Here is a 21,359-nt window from a genome sequence, read left to right as displayed (position 1 = left end):
TATTTTCACACCTAGTACTTGGAGATTACTGCGTATGAAATGAATTATTATTGTTATTCATGTCTTTCTGTTTTATTTTAGCTCAAATAAGGAAAATAGCTTGTCTTAACCATTATTATTATTATTATTATTATTTTATTATTATTATTATTATTATTATTATTATTATTATTATTATTATTTTGGTATTATTATTATTAAATTATTATTATATTAGAAGTACTATTGTACATATACATATATGTTTGTAATATATATTTACACATATACATACTGTGGAATTTTTTCACCATTTTAGTGACTCATTGTTGTTATTATTATTATTATTATTATTATTATTATTATTATTATTATTATTATTATTATTATTATTATTATTATTATTATTATTATTATTATTATCATTTTAAAAATTAATTCAGGAATAGTGCACTAATATTGTGACCTATGTGTTGAAGGAACTACGTCATTGACATAGGCTTAATTTTTCTTAAATACCTGGAATTCGGGGAACACCCCCTATCCCTATCAAGTTATTTGGTAACTGTTTCATTGTAAATTTATGTATATCGGATATATAATGGCATTTTAAATAATGTTTCATTTACTTGTAAATATGTAAATCTCGAAAGTGGAACGATGACATTTGTGATTTATGTCCTCCGTAATTCTTTGGGAATGTAGAACAACATAGGAATGTCTATCATAATATCGCCATATTTAATGGGTAATGTCACCTGGGGAGGAATGTCTTATCATAATATCGCCATATTTAATGGATAATGTCACCTGTGGTACAAAATATTTCCGAAGGCAAATATTGTATCTTGAATACATACAGCCCATCTTGAGAATGAAATCATGAAATTGAGAGTAATATATTTTGAGTAATTTATTTGTTTTCTTTATTTCAAGCGTCACAACCCCATTCTCAATTTTCTGTTGCGCGCCGTGGCCCAAATTCCTCGTTCCTGTTTTCCAATGTGCTATTCATTTCAATAAACATGCAACCAGCGTCTCCGTTGGTTTTAGTGTGCCATTCCCCGGGACGATTTTTATGTGCTCTTTCCCGACATGCATATACTCGCACTGACTGTGTTCAAGTCTTGGGAGAAATTTCACGGGGAATGCCGAGTTTTTATTTATCCGTCTTGGGGTCGTTGATGTGTGACCTGTTTTAGCGCTGTTTGGATGGTTTTGATTTTTTTTTTTCTGTTTGTGATCGAACCTTTGTGATTACCTTTACTGCTACTTTCCCCGCAGGGGGTTAGTGCCGTCAGTCTGTAGGCATTACTTAAGGATTTTTGCAGCGTCGCTTCGGCCCCTAGTTGCAACCTCTTTCATTCCTGTTGCTGCACATCCCTTCACATTTCTCCTTTTTTCCATCTTATATTCCACTTTCTCCTAACAGTTGATTCATAGTGCAACTGGGGGGTTTTCTTCTTGTTACACCTTTCTGACCTTCTTTCTGTCAATTTGTGTTTCAGCGCTAAATGGCATTATAGGTTCCAGCGCTTTGCCTTTGGCCTAAATTCAATATTCTGTTCTATTCTTTTACTGCTGCTGTAGCCAAGAACAACAGTACCACAAGCAACAGTAATAGTAGTTCTGACAATAAATGATAAACAAGGTGGATAAAAGACCTTTAAATATGTTTTGAAATTTTTACCAATACGACTTACATTCCACCCTTCAAGGGTCTTTTTATCCTGATGTAATGCTAACAAGAATTTATTGTTATTGATCTCCTTATTTGATGCTTTCCATGACGTCAGCCTAAATATTATACCTGATAAATACGGTATAAAGAATTTTCTTTGCTTTTCCTTATGTGTGGATGATGAATCAGTGATTGGTTTCGCATTTCCGTTTCCTCGGATTTATTAACGATGCATTTGCCTCTGATGCATTTTTTTTTTTTTTTGGACAGTCCGATCTGACCTTATTTGACGGTCTTTTTTTTCTTACGTTATTTATTATATATATATATATATATATATATATATATATATATATATATATATATATATATATATTAAATATAGTTGCAGAGCACTTTGAAGCCTACCTGTAGATTCTTAACTTAGGTACCTGTACGAAACCTTAAACCTAGGGGTACAAGACGTGATAGCCAGTGCAGTGGTCCTGTATATTTACTGAATATTTATCATATGTTTGTATTGTATTTATATCGGATGGGGGTACGAGAACATTTTCTGAGATATCAAGGTCTAGGGCCACTGGAAAAAAGTTAAGAACCACTGCTATAGAATTTAGAATGCGTTTTTGAGGGCAATTTTCAATTTTTTTTTTTTTTTTTAAGGAAAATTAAGGAGTCAATTTTGAATTGAGTTAGCGGATGTTAAAAAATCTTAGCATTTCAGTATCTCGTTATTGCATTGTCTCTAGGCTTCCGTTATCTCCTAACATAGCGTCCTTTAATGGTTGGGTAATTTGACGCACGCGATCATTGAAAGTTAAATATTCTTTGTCACTGGCCGTGGACTGAATAGAATACCTGAAGCCTCATAAGTGAGTGCAGATGAATTGAAGCGACATAAAGATGTCATTGTTATTTCAGTTACAGGTTTTCTAAACGATTCCGTTCGTAACTGAAGGTAAACTTGTCAAGTTACGAGAGAAAAGAGGTTTTTGAAGTCCTTTTCGTCGTATGGCTTTGTAGTGACTTTTCAGACTTTGGGGACCAAAGGACGTGATCACGTGTTTGTTTTTCCGTCTGTTTCTTTTTCAAGCTTTGGAATTTGCTTTTTAGCGCGCATTTATTATTTGATAGCCGCGTTTTGCTTGTTTTAATTGAAAACAATTAAAGTGCATGAGCTGTCAATCTAGAGTTAGCGTTTCTCGAGATTTTCTATCAATGTGAGTGTCAGAACAAGGTCTATATCTGTATCCTTGTAGGCAGTTTAACCTTTTTGTTGTATAAATCTTGTCTCATTGTTTTTCTTTTATATTTACGGTGGGCATCGATGTGGATTCGACGATATGCCACCATGAAAACTTATCTCACCTTTATTATTACAAACATATTTATAGGATATTCATGTACGGAGTCGGGACATAGGTGTTCAAGGTTGTCCAAAACAAGCTTGCCTCCGTCGGACCATTGTATGAATGGACTTCATCCCTTGAATGGTGTTACGAAATACTTACAGATTAGAGAATTCCACATTTTGGATGTCGGACAAGTATGCAGCTCTTCTGCTCTCATTTTTTCTTTTTATGTGGAGTAGTCGTGTTATTGATGATTTTATATATACTGCTCGAGCCAGACGAATATAATAAAAGGCTTTGGTAACTAGAGCCTTCGGCCCCTAGCTGCAGCCCTTTCATTCCTTTTACTGTACCCCCATTCATATTCTCTTTCTTCCATCTTATTTTCCAAACTCTTTTAACAGTTGTTTCATAGTGCAACTGCGAGGGTTTCTTCCTGTTACACCTTTCAAGCCTCTTTACTGTCAGTTTCCCTTTCAGCGCTGAATGACCTCATAGGTCCCAGCGCTTGGCCTTTGGCCTGAATTCTATATTCAATTCAACTAGCGCCTTCGTATGCTTAGTATACGCTTCTTAGGGATACAGTGTAAACTTGATCCTTGTGACGGTGTAGCTTGATCTCTTAGCATATCGGCAGGAAGTGAAATTTGTTTTGTTTCAACTTCCCATAAATCACGCACCTCTGTGAGAAACAATTTTTATGTCACTGTTCCTATGAAAATATTCGTGTAGCAGAATAGCCAGTCATTGATCATCGAAGTGTAACAGTCTCTCATTGTTATGCTGTGTGTGTTTTGTTTAAATTCATGTCACGAGCAAAAGCGTTGGTTTTTATGAACTCTTCTTCAACTGGTCTTCCAGTAAATTAAGGATTTTTTTTTTATTTCGTGTAGACTCTGTTGTACTTTTTATTTCTGGACAAGGTGATAAATCACGCTTTCTCTAGACCTACTGTTCTGAAGAAACAATTTTCTTTGAAACATCAGTTAAATCACTGTTCCTATTGAAAATATTCGTGTAGCAGAATAGCCAGTCATTGATCATCGAACAGTTGACGAACATACACAGCCGTTAGAGGCTCCATATCCCCTCAGGCCGGTGTCCTGAGGTAAAAATCAATTGTTATGCTGTGTGTGTTAATTATTTAAAGTTTAAACAATTTACAAATTTCTTTTGATATTAAAAGGATCAAGTTTATACATCCCTTTTATGAACAATGATGTTCCTTTCCAGTGCATTATTAGAATATACAATCTTTTGCTTCAACTGGTCTTCCAGTAAATTAAATTTTTTTTTTTCCCAGTTTGGCTTTAAAAGTTGTCACAGACTTACTGGAATTTTATATACACACCCTTTAATATTGTCTGGGGAGTTCTTGACTTTTTATTTCTGGACAAGGTGATGGGGTAAATATTATAAGGCTTTCTTTTTTTGCCGCTTCATATGCACTCTATCAGGATATTTCAGACTTTTTAACCTTATCAAGAACTCCCCAGACAATATTAAAGGGGTGTATATAAATTAAATAAGTCTTGTTTTTTTAAGAATAAAAAGAATGCAACATAAGAAATGTGTGAGATATGCACAAGGGAACATTATTATGTAGAACAATCATGCTTTAGCCTTCTTTGAAACATCAGTTAAATACTTTGTGCTTTTTAGGATACGTATCATATTTGTAAACACAAGAGTTTGATCTTGTGTTTGTTCAGTTTAATTGTCAAATATATTATATATTTAGCCAAATATATATATATATATATATATATATATATATATATATATATGTGTGTGTGTGTGTGTGTATATATATAATTTTGTTTAAATACTTTCCTCTTCTCCTTTCCTGAGAAGGGTAATCTAGTGCCCTATTACCTTCCTGCGTTCGTTACTTACGAAAGAGAGATTTAGAGATTTCGTGGATATTAGTTTTTAATTCTTTAACATATTTGGCATTTAATTCCCTTCTCTTAGAAAAAAAATAATAAAAACTATCAAGAAAACTATTGAAGTGTTCAAAATTGTATTAACCTCTGAAAAAGCAAAGTTGCTTTAGAGGCATAACTTGGATGTAATTTCTGTCTTGCGAACGTGAGGTTGCATCTCTCAAATGCATAAGCAGGTCGGAGGAGACTCGTCATTGGTCGACAAGCTTTGTCAAACGGCATAATCTGTGCCGCCCTGATCGAGAGAAATGTTATGCTTCCGGTCACACACACACACACACACACACACACACACACACACACACACACACACACACACACACACACAAAAGGCTTCGTGTCGGTATGAGATTTACTGAGCAGGCAGGAAAGGTTTGTGCAATTTTTCACCACCCCTATCCCTGTGATGGGACGCACGTTAGGGAACGAGTATTAATACTTTGATCTTGTCTCTCAAAAGGTCGCCCGGGCATAAATATGCAACAGCACTTTATTCTTCAAGAGGAAAAATGAAAGATGTACGACTGTGCAGTGATGGAGGGACTCCATTGATCTGACACTTTTGACGGAATCTAATTGATTCTGTTTTCGTTTTGAATTTTTCCTCCCCCCCACCCGGAAGAGAGAGAGAGAGAGAGAGAGAGAGAGAGAGAGAGAGAGAGAGAGAGAGAGAGAGATTCGCATCTAAGGCTCTTTGAGCCTTTCGATGTGGAAAAGGGGTCAGGTTCTCAGATATGCATTGTCTGGATAGGTTAGCTTTTAGTCGAGGGAAAACAATCGCTTCCGTCTCTGTTCGTAATCTTTCACCAGAAATCCTGAAGGGAGAAATGAAAAGTAATTGGTAGTTTCCTGAAAGTTTGTCAGTTAGTTGTTGGTACTTTGGTATCGAAATAAAATTCTCCATCGTTAAAAGGGCTGAATTCAATCATAATAAGTTAGGCTTTAAAAAAAACCCATAGCTAAAAATGAAACTATTACGAGTTACGAGTAAATTTCATTCGTAAATAAGTTAGGCTTTGCAAAACAAACGAATCATAAATGATGATGATAATAACAATATTATGAGTTACAAGTAAATTTAAGATATAATGTATTTACCCTCGTGGTTCATCTTTGCTTATTTTCCATCCTGTAACTTGAACTGTTGACAGTTTCTTATTCATCTGACAGCCTGCCCCTTACAAAGTCTTGAAACCGTGACAAATGGCGACCCCCTCATTATTGAGTGCTGTCCTTCTGGGTACGCATTCTTCATACGAAGAAGTGATCGCGTTTTATGAGAGAGAGAGAGAGAGAGAGAGAGAGAGAGAGAGAGAGAGAGAGAGAGAGAGAGAGAGAGAGTGGGTGTAATTCTGTGTAGTCACTCCTCCCCACTTTTGCGTCTTTCTGCCAAATGCGGTAATGAATGTGGGCTCGGATATTTTTTTGTAACTGGATACGCTACGGAGTTTTGTATGTGTGACTTAGTGTTTTGTATATGTCTCTTTGTGTCTTCTATAAAGTATGTCTGTATGCAAATATGCATCCAGGTTAAACTTTTTTTTTTTTTTATTTCAGGTAGAAGGGCTTTTTAAAGTAATTTTTTGGTGATTTGGTTGTTCATAACGCAAACGTTTTAGTTGTGTTTTTTATCAGCAGTAATTAAGTTTTCCATCGGTATTTTAATTTTGTAAAATATTTTTTCCTTTACTTATTGTGCTAATTTAATTCACACACATATTGTACGTATCCATGTATTTGGAATGAAAGACATAGTTTTACTAGGAAAGAATAGTATGTATCCTAGAACCAGTAAGAGCAATCTACATGTTTCATATCCTGTACATTCTTGCGCCGAGATTTGTTGCTTAGTTTTACTAGGAAAGAATAGTATGTATCCTAGAACCAGTAAGAGCAATCTACATGTTTCATATCCTGTACATTCTTGCGCCGAGATTTGTTGCTTAGCGAAAAGACATCTGCTTCATCCTGGCTATTTCGGTGTGTCATCTTTCTCCACCTTGACTGGCATGATTGCCTGCATTCTCTCTCTCTCTCTCTCTCTCTCTCTCTCTCTCTCTCTCTCTCTCTCTCTCTCTCTCTCTCTCCCGTTTATTAACTTACATTAACTGTGATTCTCCCCTTATTTTTATTAGGTATTGGTTTTATAAGAAGTGATTGATGCTGGGTGGTTAATGGAACTTAGTATATTATGTAAATCGTAATTGAGGTCTGTTTTAACAGTTTTGCCTTTTCGGGCACATCAGCAGCTGACGCTACTCCTTTTGTAAATGATAAGTATGAAGTTGAAACTTGAAATGCTGGCTGTAAATTCGTGTCACTGATCAAACTAATATATTTTTCGTAATTCCTAAACTTCTCTCCAACAAGTTAGGCATTTATCTCTCTCTCTCTCTCTCTCTCTCTCTCTCTCTCTCTCTCTCTCTCTCTCTCTCTCACACAGCGAATTTAATTACTCCTAGATCGTCAGGGTCAGTTTGATTTATTCCTGGTGACTAACATATATTTGCTAGTCCTTGCTAAAGGTCAAGGTAGATAAAAGTAAATTGTCCGTGGTGAAAGTGTGTGTTTTTTATGTATTGTCAATAATGTTTCACTGTAAGTTTTCCATTTATATTTTGATAAAACTAAAGCAAGTTTGTATTGTTTTTAATCGTTTGTCGAGTTAATGCATATTATATGAAATTTTTCGTTTGGAAAGTATTAAATATCAATACTGTAGTCACCTTTCAATTAGAAAATAGAGAGCTTTTCTTTGTTGGAACTGACTGGCACTAAGGTTGAAGGAAATACGACGCTTATACTGCGTTATTTGTAATTAAATTTCAGTCTAACAAACGGCAGACGCATAAGTTACTTTTTTTATGTTTTAAGATCATGAACCACCTATTTATCTCCTTCAGATACATCTAAAGAACAGTTTCAGTTCCCAGTATAAAATAAACCTTTTATTATTTTCCAGGAATACTTACAGGTCGATTGCACTGCATTTTTCTCAAGTGGGGATTGTGTATTTGGTTTTCCAGGCCTTACAGAGTACGGGGCGACTCGAAGCGAGTACGAACTGCAGTTGAACACTGTCTTGCTGGCGAAGAGTTTCGCTTGCAAATTGTGGGAGAACTCGAGACACGTCACCCGTCAACTGGACAGAATCGGGCAGACCTTTAGCGCTGCTCTAGTGCTGGCCAGAATCACATCTTTCACGGCTCTGGAAGAGACCTCGCCCAGGAATATAGAGCTGGTAGTGATACATATTCCAAGTATTGTTGATATATTTTTTTCCTGTCGTTAGCTATGTCCCCTAAACGGAAGAAATTCCAGAAATACCTATAATAATCATGAAAAATGGCAGTGGTGACTCCCACTTTGTAGGCTTTCGCAAACACCAGCCGCTTGTTGATTTTTTGTACCAACATGCTGTTACCCCGCAAGGGGAGAGTCCAGATATAATTAGACGGTAGTCACTGCCACGTTCGTCCTCTTAACTATTGAGAGGAGGGTGATCCTCATGCACACAAAACATAATGTTAATCGTTTACAGCATCTACACAAGAAATGTATTACGGGCACGTCTGTTCATGAATAATAAGATGGTAAATTGACCTTGCGATGAGATTTCTCACACCGTTAATATTCATGACTTTCAAGATAGTATTTGATATATTCGTCATATGATGTTATATGCAGTATACTAACATAGCTTCGAAATCCATTTATGTTTATTTGTTATTGAAATCTGATTTTTAGATTGCTGTAGTATCACCCTTCAAGTTTTCAATTATTTGATAAGAGGGTTGTCAGAATTTCATTTGCCATTGGTTTTTCCGTTGAGTGTAAATATCATAAAGACAAGGTAAATGATAGAAGTGTGTGCTACCAACTGAAGATGTTTCTTCTGTCAGTAACAAAAATGAAGAAATCATAAAATCTTTTTAAAGATGAACAGTTTAGACTTTAAAACTGATCTCTGTTGTCTTTGTGTGTTGAATTTTGCGTGATTTCGGAAATGATCCCTCTACAGATCCTCAACCGGCAGCCCCCATTTGGCAACAGGATAAGGGAACAGGCGGTGAAGCTTCCACGATATGAGCTTATGCTTGAGCAGGTGAATGAGGTAAGCTGATAATAATTAGTAGAAAAAAATGGTATAGTAAATGAGGTAAGCTGATAATAATGGTAGTAATAAATAGGAAAAGTTTTTTTTACCCAGTGTAGACATCTGTAGACCTCCCTTTGGTAATGTGTTAGTTATTACCTTCTTTGCAGTCAACAGGCCCTTCACATTGTTGCTTAATTGTAAGCTCTTATAATACGTATTTCTAAAGCAAAGGATACTCCTTTACGCCTCTCTTCCGATGGCTCACGTCTCTTCTTGCAACCCATTACCACATCGACCAGGCCCATCAATGTTTGTTGAAAGTTTCAGGTAGTTATTGGTTTAAACAGGGACCTCATCAACATTTATTTTTAAACCTTTGGGGAATCACAGAATGGATTCAGATTGGTAGTTTACAAAGGAACTTGGTTTCACTGTAGTAGTATAATGCTGTATTTATTTTCATGGAAATTATTAAGTACATAACAAATCCATGACACTTTCAACGTAATCATTGCATGTATTGTGGTGTCATTTTGTACTAAATTAGCGTCAATTTCAAAACCGTTTCAGATAAAAAAGGGCCCAAATAAAAATGGCTGTGGGTCGATGGTCTGGCAACCCATGAGGTTATGAGGTTACTTGATAGGGCAAAAGGTTGAGGGAAAGCCCCTTTCTCAGGGTGATGGATCACATTTCACACACCACGTCTTTACACACTTGTTGTTTTTACCCATTACTGTGACCCTAAAGGATGGTTGGATGAAATTAAACTGGATTATACCAGCATGGGCCCTTTCTAAAAGGCGACCTGTAAGTGTGGTAAAATGTTGATGGTTACAGGAGGGTTAGTGTGGACCTCTGGGCTCCGTCGACCAACGGAGACGATGGCTGTGATGGGCCTTCTTGGGCCCAGTGCCCGAGACATGTCTTTAGATATCATAATGTAATTTTTCATCTTCTCGTGGTTGGGCTGTCAGAGTCTTAGGAAAGTCCTTGAAGTATCACAGAAAATCAGTACTGTATGTGCAATAACTAAGGTGTTTTACTCTTCTTGATTTTATTTTTATGAGAATATTAACCATTTGCCACTTGAGTTGATCCATCTGGTTGCTTATAATTAGGTCTGCCTGGTGATTAAGATTCGGTGGTGATTCGGCTCAGTATTCTGGAATTTTTTTTTTAAAGGTATGATAGAAAGTCGTTATTATTATTATTATTATTATTATTATTATTATTATTATTATTATTATTATTATTATTATTATTATTACTGTCAAAGATCATGTGTTTATATATGTTTAAGTACACGAAAACAGTACATATATAAATTTATATACACACAGTTTTCGTGTACTTAAACATATATAATCACATGCTCTCTGGCAATAATATATATATATATATATATATATATATATATATATATATATATATATATATATATATATATATATATATATATATATATAATAATGTATATGAATGTGTACATACACACATACACACACAAACAAAAGATATTTGAGGTCCTCACTCACCACTGCTGGGCGTTTATATTTTGTAGGTCAGGGCATCGGAGAGTGACCTTAAAGTGACCATCAGACTGGCCAATCACGCCGAATTAAGGGGGGAGGGCGCAACCACTCCAAAACACCACTCTAGTCGTTTGATCATCGGGGACATGGATAATCATGTCGTCTTCCAACAAAGGATAACGTAAGTACGGCACACTCTTGCATTGGTGAGAGAGGATTTTTTGTAGTACTTGACTGAGTAAGATATTTCAAAGACTGAGTTAATGTGAAGCGTTCAGTCAGTTGTAAATCGGAAAAGTTTTCAGATATTTTTGGCTTGATTAAAAAAAGTATTTTTAAAATATAAGGTTGTCACTATTCTTATTATTATTTTAGTTGTGATTGTTATTTTAAGTGGCGTTATTATAATGATGATGATGTAATGAAGAAGTCACATGGTTCAAATAACGTTATTATTGTAATAATGATGGTGATATGAAGAAGTCATAAGGTTCAAATAACATTATTAACATTATAATAATGATGATGATGTAATGAAGAAGTCACATTGATCAAATAACATTGTTGTTATAATGATGTTTGATGATGTAATGAAGTCACATTGATCAAATAGCATTGTTATTATAATGATGATGATGTAATGAAGAAGTCACGTGCTTCAAATAACAAGAGCGTGTGTTTGTGGGATGAATTCCCTTAGTATTTATTTTTATGTAGTTGTTGGAAAGGACTATTATTATTATTGTTATAATATTATTAGTACTAGCAAGAGGCACGCGCTATGCTGCGTGGAGCAGGAGGCCAGTTGAAGGACTCCCTGTTTAAACTTGGCTGCCAGTCGTTAACTGGGTCCTTCATCTTAAGGACTTCTGGTGTTTCATTGACCTCATACAAATCAGCGCAACAATACCTATGGTCATCATCGCCACTAATATGAAAAAACAAAATTTCCAATAAATTAATAAAATGGTAAAAATTACTTGACAGTACGTTATAAAATTTCAAGAAAACCAGCTTCCTCTACGAACTTCAAAATATCCTCTTCGAGATCCCAGGAAAGACGATAATCACCCTCTTCATCAATGAACTCTGAGAAGAAACGATTTCTCTAGTTCCCAAGGTTGGGGCAGTGAACCAGCGCAAAGTGCTAGCAGATACTGGTGGCAATAATATGAAATACACTTTCCCCTGCATAAATTGTCGGCATGGGAGAATTTTGATACAAACTAAGTGATGCAGAGTACAGTACAAAAATAAAAAAAAAATATTTTGCTCATCTGGAAAACAGAAATAAATAAAGAGCATTGTATTAATGGGAAATCAAGCTGCAATGATTTTCTTATCAGATCTTTCAAGGAGTCCTGCTTTCCTCTTCTGGAGAGGACACTCCCCTTCAAGAGTGCCCTCAAAGAACTGGCCTCCATCAGGAGCCTTTGGCCCTCACCCTTGTGGCCCTCACCAGGCCCACTTCCCAAGCTTGGCAGGATACCTGCCTTCCTCTGAGGAAGCAGCCTCTGGGTAGGACCCTTCCCTTCAATGCTGCCCTCAAGATACTGGCGAGCTTTTGAGACTTTTGGGTCTTATCCTTGAAGTAGTTTGGCCCTTTGCAGGCCCGCTTCCCCAGCCTGGCAGGATATCTGCCTTCCTCCGAGGAAGCAGCCTCTGGGTCGGACCCTTCCCTTCAAGGCTGCCGTCAAGAGACTGGCGAGTCTTTGTGGCTTTTGGGCCTCATCCATGAAGTTCTTGGGCCCTCTCTAGGTCCGCTTCCCCATTCTGGCAGGATACCTGCCTTCCTCCGAGGAAGCAGCCTCTGGGTCGGACCCTTCCCTTCAAGGCTGCCCTCAAGAGACTGGCAAGCCTTTGTGGCTTTTGGGCCTCATCCTTGAAGTTCTTGGGCCCTCCCAGGTCTGCTTCCCTAGCCTGGCAGGATACCTACCTTCCTCCGAAGAAGCAGCCTCTGGGTCGGACCCTTCCCTTCAAGGCTGCCCTTAAGAGACTGGCAAGTCTTGGTGGCTTTTTGGCGCCATCCTTGAGGTGCTTGGGCCCTTTCCAGGTCTGCCTTCCCAGCCTGGCAGGATACCTACCTTCCTCCAAGGAAGCAACCTCTGGGTCAGACCCTTCCCTTCAAGGCTACCATCAGGAGACTGGCGAGCTTTGGTGGCTTTTGGGCCTCATCCTTGAAGTTGTTGGGCCCTTTCCAGGCCCGCTTCCCCAGCCTGGCAGGATATCTGCCTTCCTCCGAGGAAGCAGCGTCTGGGTCGGACCTTTCCCTTAAGGCTGCCCTCAAGAGACTGGCGAGCCTTGGTGACTTTTGGGCATCATCCATGAAGTTCTTGGGCCTCTCTCAGGCCTGCTTCCCCAGCCTGGCAGGATACCTGCCTTCCTTCAAGGAAGCAGCCTCTGGGTCGAACCCTTCCCTTCAAGGCTGCCCTTAAGAGACTGGCGAGCCTTTGTGGCTTTTGGGCCTCATCCTTGAAGTTCTTGGGCCCTCTCCAGGCCCACTTCCCCAGCCTGGCAGGATACCTGCCTTCCTCCGAGGAAGCAGCTTCTGGGTCGCACCCTTCCCTTCAAGGCTGCCCTTAAGAGACTGGCGAGCCTTTGTGGCTTTTGGGCCTCATCCTTGAAGTTCTTGGGCCCTCTCCAGGCCTGCTTCCTCAGCCTGGCAGGATACCTGCCTTCCTCCGAGGAAGCAGCCTCTGGGTTGGATCCTTCCCTTCAAGGCTGCTCTTAAGAGACTGGGAAGCCTTTGTGGCTTTTGGGCCTCATCCTTGAAGTTCTTGGGCCCTCTCCAGGTCCGCTTCCCCAGCCTGGCAGGATACCTGCCTTCCTCCGAGAAAGCAGCCTCTGGGTCAGACCCTTTCCTTCAAGGCTGCCCCCAAGAGACTGGGAAGCCTTTGTGGCTTTTGGACCTCATCCTTGAAGTTCTTGGGCCCTCTCCAGGCCTGCTTCCCCAGCCTGGCAGGATACCTACCTTCCTCCGAGGAAGCAGCCTCTGGGTCGGACCCTTCCCTTCAAGGCTGCCCTCAAGAGACTGGCAAGCCTTGGTGGCTTTTGAGCCTCATCCTTGAAGTTCTTGGGCCCTCTGCAGGTCTGCTTCCCCAGCCTGGCAGGATACCTGCCTTCCTCCGAGGAAGCAGCCTCTGGGTCGAACCCTTCCCTTCAAGGCTGCCCTCAAGAGACTGGCAAGCCTTTGTGGCTTTTGGGCATCATCCTTAAAGTTCTTGGGCCTTCTCCAGGCCTGCTTCCCCAGCCTGGCAGGATACTTGTCTTCCTCCAAGGAAGCAGCCTCTGGGTCGGACCCTTTCCTTCAAGGCTGCCCTCTAGAGACTGGCGAGCCTTTGTGGCTTTTGGGCCTCATACTTGAAGTTCTTGGGCCCTCTCCAGGTTTGCTTCCCCAGCCTGGCAGGATACCTGCCTTCCTCCGAGGAAGCAGCCTCTGGGTCGAACCCTTCCCTACAAGGCTGCCCTCAAAAGACTGGCAAGCCTTTGTGGCCTTTGGGGCTCATCCTTTAAGTTCTTGGGCCCTCTCCAGGTCTGCTCCCCCAGCCTGGCAGGATACCTGCCTTCCTCCGAGGAAGCATCCTCTGGGTCGGACCCTTCCCTTCAAGGCTGCCCTCAAGAGACTGGCAAGCCTTGGTGGCTTTTGGACCTCATCTTTGAAGTTCTTGGGCCCTCTCCAGGCGTGCATGGATATCCAAGTCCCTTTACCATACTCTTTGCTTTCTCTTAAGCAGTTTTTCAAATATGACACTTGCTCTGAAGGCTTCAAGACAATTTGTAGCATCTCAAAAATTGTTCCTGGAGACTTTGGAGTTCGGCGCAAGCGCGAATGGCATTTCTCTCGTCCTTACAGGAGCCGGAGACGGAAGGATTCCAAAATTTCTGCAAGGAAAATCCGGCGGTTTTAGATCATTTTAACATCGCGTTAACCATTACTTAGAGTTCTTTCTCGGACACATGCAGTTTCTTTTTTTCGAAGGAGTTGTCTTCTAGAATCTTATGATATTCCCTCTTACTGACGATATTGATCATTCCTTGGATTTTACCTTACTTCTCCGAAAGGTAATTCTGTGAATCCAAAATCTTTCAAGGAACTTCTAACACCTCAGGGAATTCTGTGAATCCAAAATCTTTCAAGGAACTTCTAACACCTCAGGTTCTCTACTTTTTTCTTCAACATTCCAATGTCCTCTCTCTTCTTTATTCCTTTTCTTTCTTATTTCGAGCAAAGAACTGCTCCACGAGGTAATTTTGGGCATTCAAAATCTCCTCCCAATCAGCTTAGAAAATACCTCAAGTTCTCTGCCTGTTATTTCGTACAAATTCGTTAGTTCCTCCACGCCACTGTCTTCCTCTCTTCTTGATTATTTCCTCCCTTATTTCGAATGAAGAACTTGCGTCCATAAGTGACAATACAACAGTAGAGCTGCTGAATAAAGCCATTATCGCAGAAAGCAGGAACTTCGACTCCATACTGCTCCGCAAAGTAGTCCATATTTTCATCAATAAAACGACTTAAGGGAAAACACGAAGATATTACGGCACCACGCGACAGTGATTCTTAGTCACAGCAGATGATGCGAAATTTTCTTGAAAGCTGTATTGCCATGAAAATATCAATATTTTAAAAAAAGAACGAAATATGAATTTAGCGAAAAATCATCAGAAAAAATGCGGAGAGAATAAAGTGCGGACGGACAGACAAAGCCAGCACAATAGTTTTCTTTTACAGAAAAGTAAAAATACATTTTTAAAACATCTCATGCAGAAATATACGACCAAAAATAAAAGATTGTGATATAGTGAAATGAAGTCATTGTACAAGAAAGGTATGGGACGTATGACCTTATAAATAAATTCACGGACTCCAAACTATTCAGCAAGATGGGCAAAAACTTAAAATGTTAAACACCTAAAGACATTTAAGGAGGAACTAAAGGCACTTTGTAATATATATATATATATATATATATATATATATATATATATATATATATATATATACATATATATATATATATATATATATATATATATATATATATATATATATATATATATATATATATATATATATATATTTTTTTTATAAATATTTACGCTGTTCGCCCTCTCTACATTTAGGGATAGTAGTATCAGCCTGATCAAGACAGGAAATTGCTTTGTACCACGCTAGAAGCGTCTTCAGTTCAAACCTTAACGTCCGTTGGAGAACGGGATAGGTAAGTTAGGCCTTCCACCCTATAGGAAAATTTCCATATCAGCCTTAAAAATAGGTGGTCCTAGGGTCCTTTTTTTCCTTTTACCTGTCTCTCGTGGCGTAATGTTTTTAACAGAGCGTGACGCCTAAGGCATGACTGTAGGCCTGTTTTGACCCAGGCCGGTCAGGGAACGGCAGAGAGACTGGAGCATTCGGAGAGACCACATGTCCGACGGGCCTCTTCTCCCTTTCTTTGTCTATTATCCTATTAGTGAAGTGAAGAAGCACTTAAGACCCCCTCGGCGGTGTTGGTGCGCACAACGCTCATCCTAAGGTAAAGTCGCTTTTGTTCAAAACTTCGCCCATTCTTTTTATCTTTTTTCTGTATTTCACATTTCTTTGTTTCCTCCTTCATCCCCACTTACTGTATATGTGTTTACAAGTCTAGATTAAGCCTCATTATTATATTGTTAGCTTCAACCCTGTTATTCCAGTAAAATACCTAGGATTTAGGTAAGCAAAATCAGGTTAAATCTCGATGCTTTGTATGCCTAGCGTCCAATGTTTGGAAGAACCGCTTATTTTTAAAATCAAATTCATCTCAAATATTCTTTGTTATGGTTAATAACCCTTAACTGGCGACCTTTGGCTAATTAACGACTGTCTTTGAGGTTAACTTTGGTTTCAAGTGGCAGGTTACGTGTAATCTTGGTTTGCAGGGCCGTAATAATTACGTAAATTGAATAATACATGATCAACCAAGACCCTCACACGTAATTATAATATATATATATATATATATATATATATATATATATATATATATATATATATATATATATATATATATATATATATATATATAAGGCACTTTGTAATTTATATATTTATATATATATACAGTATATACACATACATATGTATATATATATATATATATATATATATATATATACATACATACATATATATATATATATATATATATATATATATATATATATATATATATATATATATATATATATATGAATATATAAATTACAAAGTGCCTTTAGTTTCTCCTTAAATTTCTTTAGGTGTTTAATATTTTAAGTTCTTGGCCAACTTGCTGAGTAGAGAGTCCGTGAATTTATAAACACGTAAGAGTAAGCACTCAAGAAATCTATAAACTATGCTTGACAGTTAAGTGGTGCCCCGCCGGATGCCCCGAATCAAGGCCAAGAGGATGATGATGATAATGATGGTGACGGACAGGAAAATGGGCATTGATTCAACGAATGGAGAGAAGTGCCTTAACTGTAAAGCAACCTTCCACAAGGCAGAATATCCGAATAAAAAGTCTGGTCAAAGGAATAAAAAGAATATATTTACGTCAAACGCAGCTTAAAACCCCTTATGTATAAAGAGAAAGTCAGAAGATATATAGAATATATTTACGTAGATCAAAAATACATGAAAATACATTTTATATGTTTACGTAATAAAAGTTGTAAATATATGGAACATATTTATGCAGCTTAAGAATACATAAAGAATACAAGTTTTTACGGATGATATAATAATAATAATAATAATAATAATAATAATAGTAATAAATATCAGTACGCACAGGCTTTTATAGGGTCTTTTCCTTGTACAAATCAAATATATTATATATATATATATATACACACATACATATACATAAACATACACACACTATATATATGTTACGCTCGTTATTGAAAATTGCCGATTATTGAAAATCGGCAAAAAATTGCCTATTTTACATAATCAGCAAGGGCCCTGCCTAATATTGAAAATTTTCAATAATGGGCAAAATGTTGCTCATTTTATATATTAGGCAACACGTTTTTGCTGAATATTGATAACGTTGCCAAATGTTGAAAATATTGTAACTTAAGTGTTTCAAACAACCAGTATTCAATTTTGACAGCTGGAAGGTCCATTCTAAGCTCTAAGCAAACTAATGTAGACCATAATGACTCTCTAGTTTAATAACAGTTTAAGAATGTTTACTGTAATACACTCATTTTATAACAGCCATCATCTATTTTTTAATTCTATTATAATATCCGTTTTTTTCTTCATAAGCAATTAATTTTTCACCAATTTTATCTAAATCAGCTCTAGTAAAGCAAGAATTTAAGGTCTCATGCTTCGAGATATTTACTTGCCACTGAACAAATTTTAAGCCAATACTCCATTTCTTGGAATTATTCTCTCGCATCCATATCTTCAATTTATCCTTGATTACACCATTGAGTCGCTAGCTGCAATTGTGGCCAAAGTGTTGATAATTCGGCTATCACAGAATTCACAAATTCCCTACCGTTGTCACTTTGCAGTACTGCGGGAGCACCGAATGTTAAAAACACAGGTAGAAGTGTCTGAGCTACCTCTTCTGCTCTTTTAGATTTAAGGGGGCTTAACACAAAATTTGGTAAAATGATTAACGTAAGTTAGGATGTATTTATAATCCCCGTCAGGAAGTGACTGAAAATTTATTAGATCAATTTGGCACCTCGATAAAATGAGTGGCTTCTAATTGGTTTCACGACAAGCCTTTTGGTTGCTTCCGACTCTTTTTTAAATGACACTCTACACAAAAGTTAATAAACAGGTTACAATATTCCATAGTTATGTTAGACCATTTCTTTTAACTTCAAATAAAGTTTTCTTCTCGCCACCATGACCAACATCTTTATGTGCCTTTTCTATTGCACCATACACTTCCTCAAACGCTGCTACGTATTTATAATGTTCTTCCCCATCTGTTCTTTTCTTTATCAAACATTCCGTTTCACCAACCTTAAGAATCTCATATCTTGAACGATAGTTATAATCAATAGTGGTGATAGCATCACTTTCTAGATCCTTTGATAACCTTGATATAATATCTTTCACTTTTTCAAGCGAGGACAGTCTTGTGTTCTTCCCTTTTCCTTCAACGATGGTCCGTAACCTTGCCTCGAAATTTTCTTTTACTTCTATCGCTGAAGCCATGAGGATTATTCGATATTTGCCAAGAACTGTTGTAAAGAATGAAAAGAATTCCGTAACAAATCTACGTATTTGTCGAGAGAATTATCATGAGTACCGTATGTTTCACTTCACACCTTCACTCCTATTTACAAGTTGATAACAATTGTTGGTGATAGTAACAAGGAATTAGGCTACTAAAACTTACTTATAAATGGCCAAACTGCCATTAACAAAAGAGATTAGAATAGGATAAAACATTAAAAGTTAAAAATAGTGTCATTAATTACAGATGGTATAGTAGTCGATTTATCAATATTCGGCAAAATGGTCTTGCCGAGTTTTGAAACCCTGCTGATTTTAAATACTAGGCAAGAAAAATTGCTCATTTTATATAATCGGCAAATCGCTTGCTCATTCTCACTAATAGGCATTTCTGGGCCGATTTTCAATAATCGGCAATTTTCAATAATGAGCGTAACACATATATATATATATATATATATATATATATATATATATATATATATATATATATATATATATATATATATATATATATATATATATATATATGTGTGTGTGTGTGTGTGTGTGTGTGTGTGTATCCATCTATATAATTTCATCTATATGTTCCTACACAATGGCAAACCTTCGTTCTTTACGCAGTAGCTAGATCCTGTGTAAAGACCTGCAGGTTTGCACGTTAGGAAAAATACAAATTACTTTAAAAAAAAAACTGCCTAATTAATTCTGTCATTTGTCATGGCACAGCAATCAGTCACTTCATATTCTTCATCGCACTGATGTTTCTTTATTCATTTACATTGTTTACAGTGACATGGCGTTGATGGTGGCTGGGAGCGTGACAAGAGAGTTGACTGTGACAAGGGCTTCATCGGGTGATGAATTAGCTGTTAATTTCATCTCTGAAACGTGGGGTGAGTGTGAGTCTCTCTCTCTCTCTCTCTCTCTCTCTCTCTCTCTCTCTCTCTCTCTCTCTCTCTCTCTCTCTCTTTACAGGTACTGTATTTATGTTTTTAATTATTCATACTTCTATATGGCAGTAATGTTTTAACCAGCAGTTTCTCTGCTTTTTTATATTTGTTGCGAAAAGTGTTCTTGGTATTTGTTCAGAAGCGAATATAAATATTTAGAAAATAAATCATCAGTGTGTATTACTTCGCTTTTCAGTAGAGAATAATTATTTCATCAAGATTGAAAATTGAAAATAAAAATTGAAAATAAAAATTGGATATGTTTGGTGTGATTTTGCAGGTACTCGGGGAAAAATTGTATACGTACTTAATCCATAAACTGCCTCTTCAGTACCAATACCTGCCAGTTAAAATGTATTAAGGTTATTTTGATATGCTAGCGAAATCGACGTCCGTACGGTTTGTAACTATAAGGAAGATTTGTCTTTTGTCCAACAGCTCAGTGGTCTGGTTAAACTACTTTAATAATAATAATAATAATAATTGTCATTCCAAAAGACTGATATCGTCGTCATTCCACAAATTCGGGTGAAAACTTAAGGTCTCAGAGTTAAAGGGTTCTACCAGAGGACACTGGGATAAACAAAAGATGAAAGCAAGAGTAAAAAAAATCAGATTGACTGAGAGACTAAACCAACAAAAATGTAAACTTGGCAGGGTGTATGATACAAATGTAGTGATGGTGTAACTGGTTTGGAATTCTCTCTCTGTTTCTATTTTACTGACGGCCTGTTGCTGTTGCCGTCGGTATAAAACACCAGTCTCTTTCCCTTCCCCCGCCGTAGGGGGGTAGTGCCGTCAGTGCACCTCATGCAGTGCACTGTAGGCGTTACTGAAGGTTCTTTGCAGCGTCCCTTAGGCCCCTAGTTGCAACCCCTATCATTCTTTTTACTGTACCTCCGTTCATATTCTCTTCCATCTTACTTTCCACCACCTCCTAACAATCATTTCATAGTGCAACTGCGAGGTTTTCCGCCTGTTACACCTTTAAAACCCTTCTATTCTCACTGTTCCTTTCAGCGCGGAATGACCTCATAGGTCCCAGTGCTTGTCCTTTGGCCAAAATTCTATATTCCATTCCATTCTTTCCCTTCCTTGTCGTGTTTCCACTCGGTCTGAGCTAAACAACGACCATCTTCGTAAGTAAAACAGAAGCAGAGAGAGAATTCCAAACCAGTTACACCATCACTACATTTGTATCATACACCCTGCCAAGTTTACATTTTTGTTAGGTTAGTCTCTCAGTCAATCTGATTTTTCGCTCTTGCTTTCATCTTTTATTTATCCTGTCACCTCTGGTAGAACCTTTTAGCTTTGTGACCCTTAGTTTTCACCTGAATCTGTGGAATGACGACGATATCAATCTCTGAGTACTGAAAGCGACTGCACAGGCAGACGGGAAAGACGTTATTAAGGTAGAGCTAAAACCTTTGAACTTGATTGGCTTTGTTGTTGTACTCTGTCGAAGGTACATCTGTAAACACCGTACGTTCATTAGGATGATGTCTCGGTGGGATCAAGACTTGGCTCGGTGTTCTCGACCCGGAAGAGCTCCTTATCGGCTTGATGGAATGCTTATGTCAC

The 21,359-nt window shown here is 37.7% G+C and overlaps 1 protein-coding gene across 1 annotated transcript in view; it reads left to right on the top strand.

The window, feature by feature from the left end:
* Positions 1–21,359, top strand: part of LOC136826967 (probable ATP-dependent DNA helicase HFM1) — a 189,103-nt gene that overhangs the window by 125,913 nt on the left and 41,831 nt on the right. The window contains 4 exon segments of the mRNA XM_067084575.1: positions 7,985–8,199; positions 8,980–9,072; positions 10,622–10,773; positions 19,615–19,718. Coding sequence (XP_066940676.1) covers positions 7,985–8,199; positions 8,980–9,072; positions 10,622–10,773; positions 19,615–19,718 — 564 coding nt within the window.

This window comes from Macrobrachium rosenbergii, chromosome 41 (genome assembly GCF_040412425.1).
Source record: "Macrobrachium rosenbergii isolate ZJJX-2024 chromosome 41, ASM4041242v1, whole genome shotgun sequence".
In the NCBI taxonomy this organism is placed as follows: domain Eukaryota; kingdom Metazoa; phylum Arthropoda; class Malacostraca; order Decapoda; family Palaemonidae; genus Macrobrachium; species Macrobrachium rosenbergii.
The sequence above is the reverse complement of the archived record's forward strand: the minus strand, read 5'-3'. Positions and strand labels throughout refer to the sequence as shown.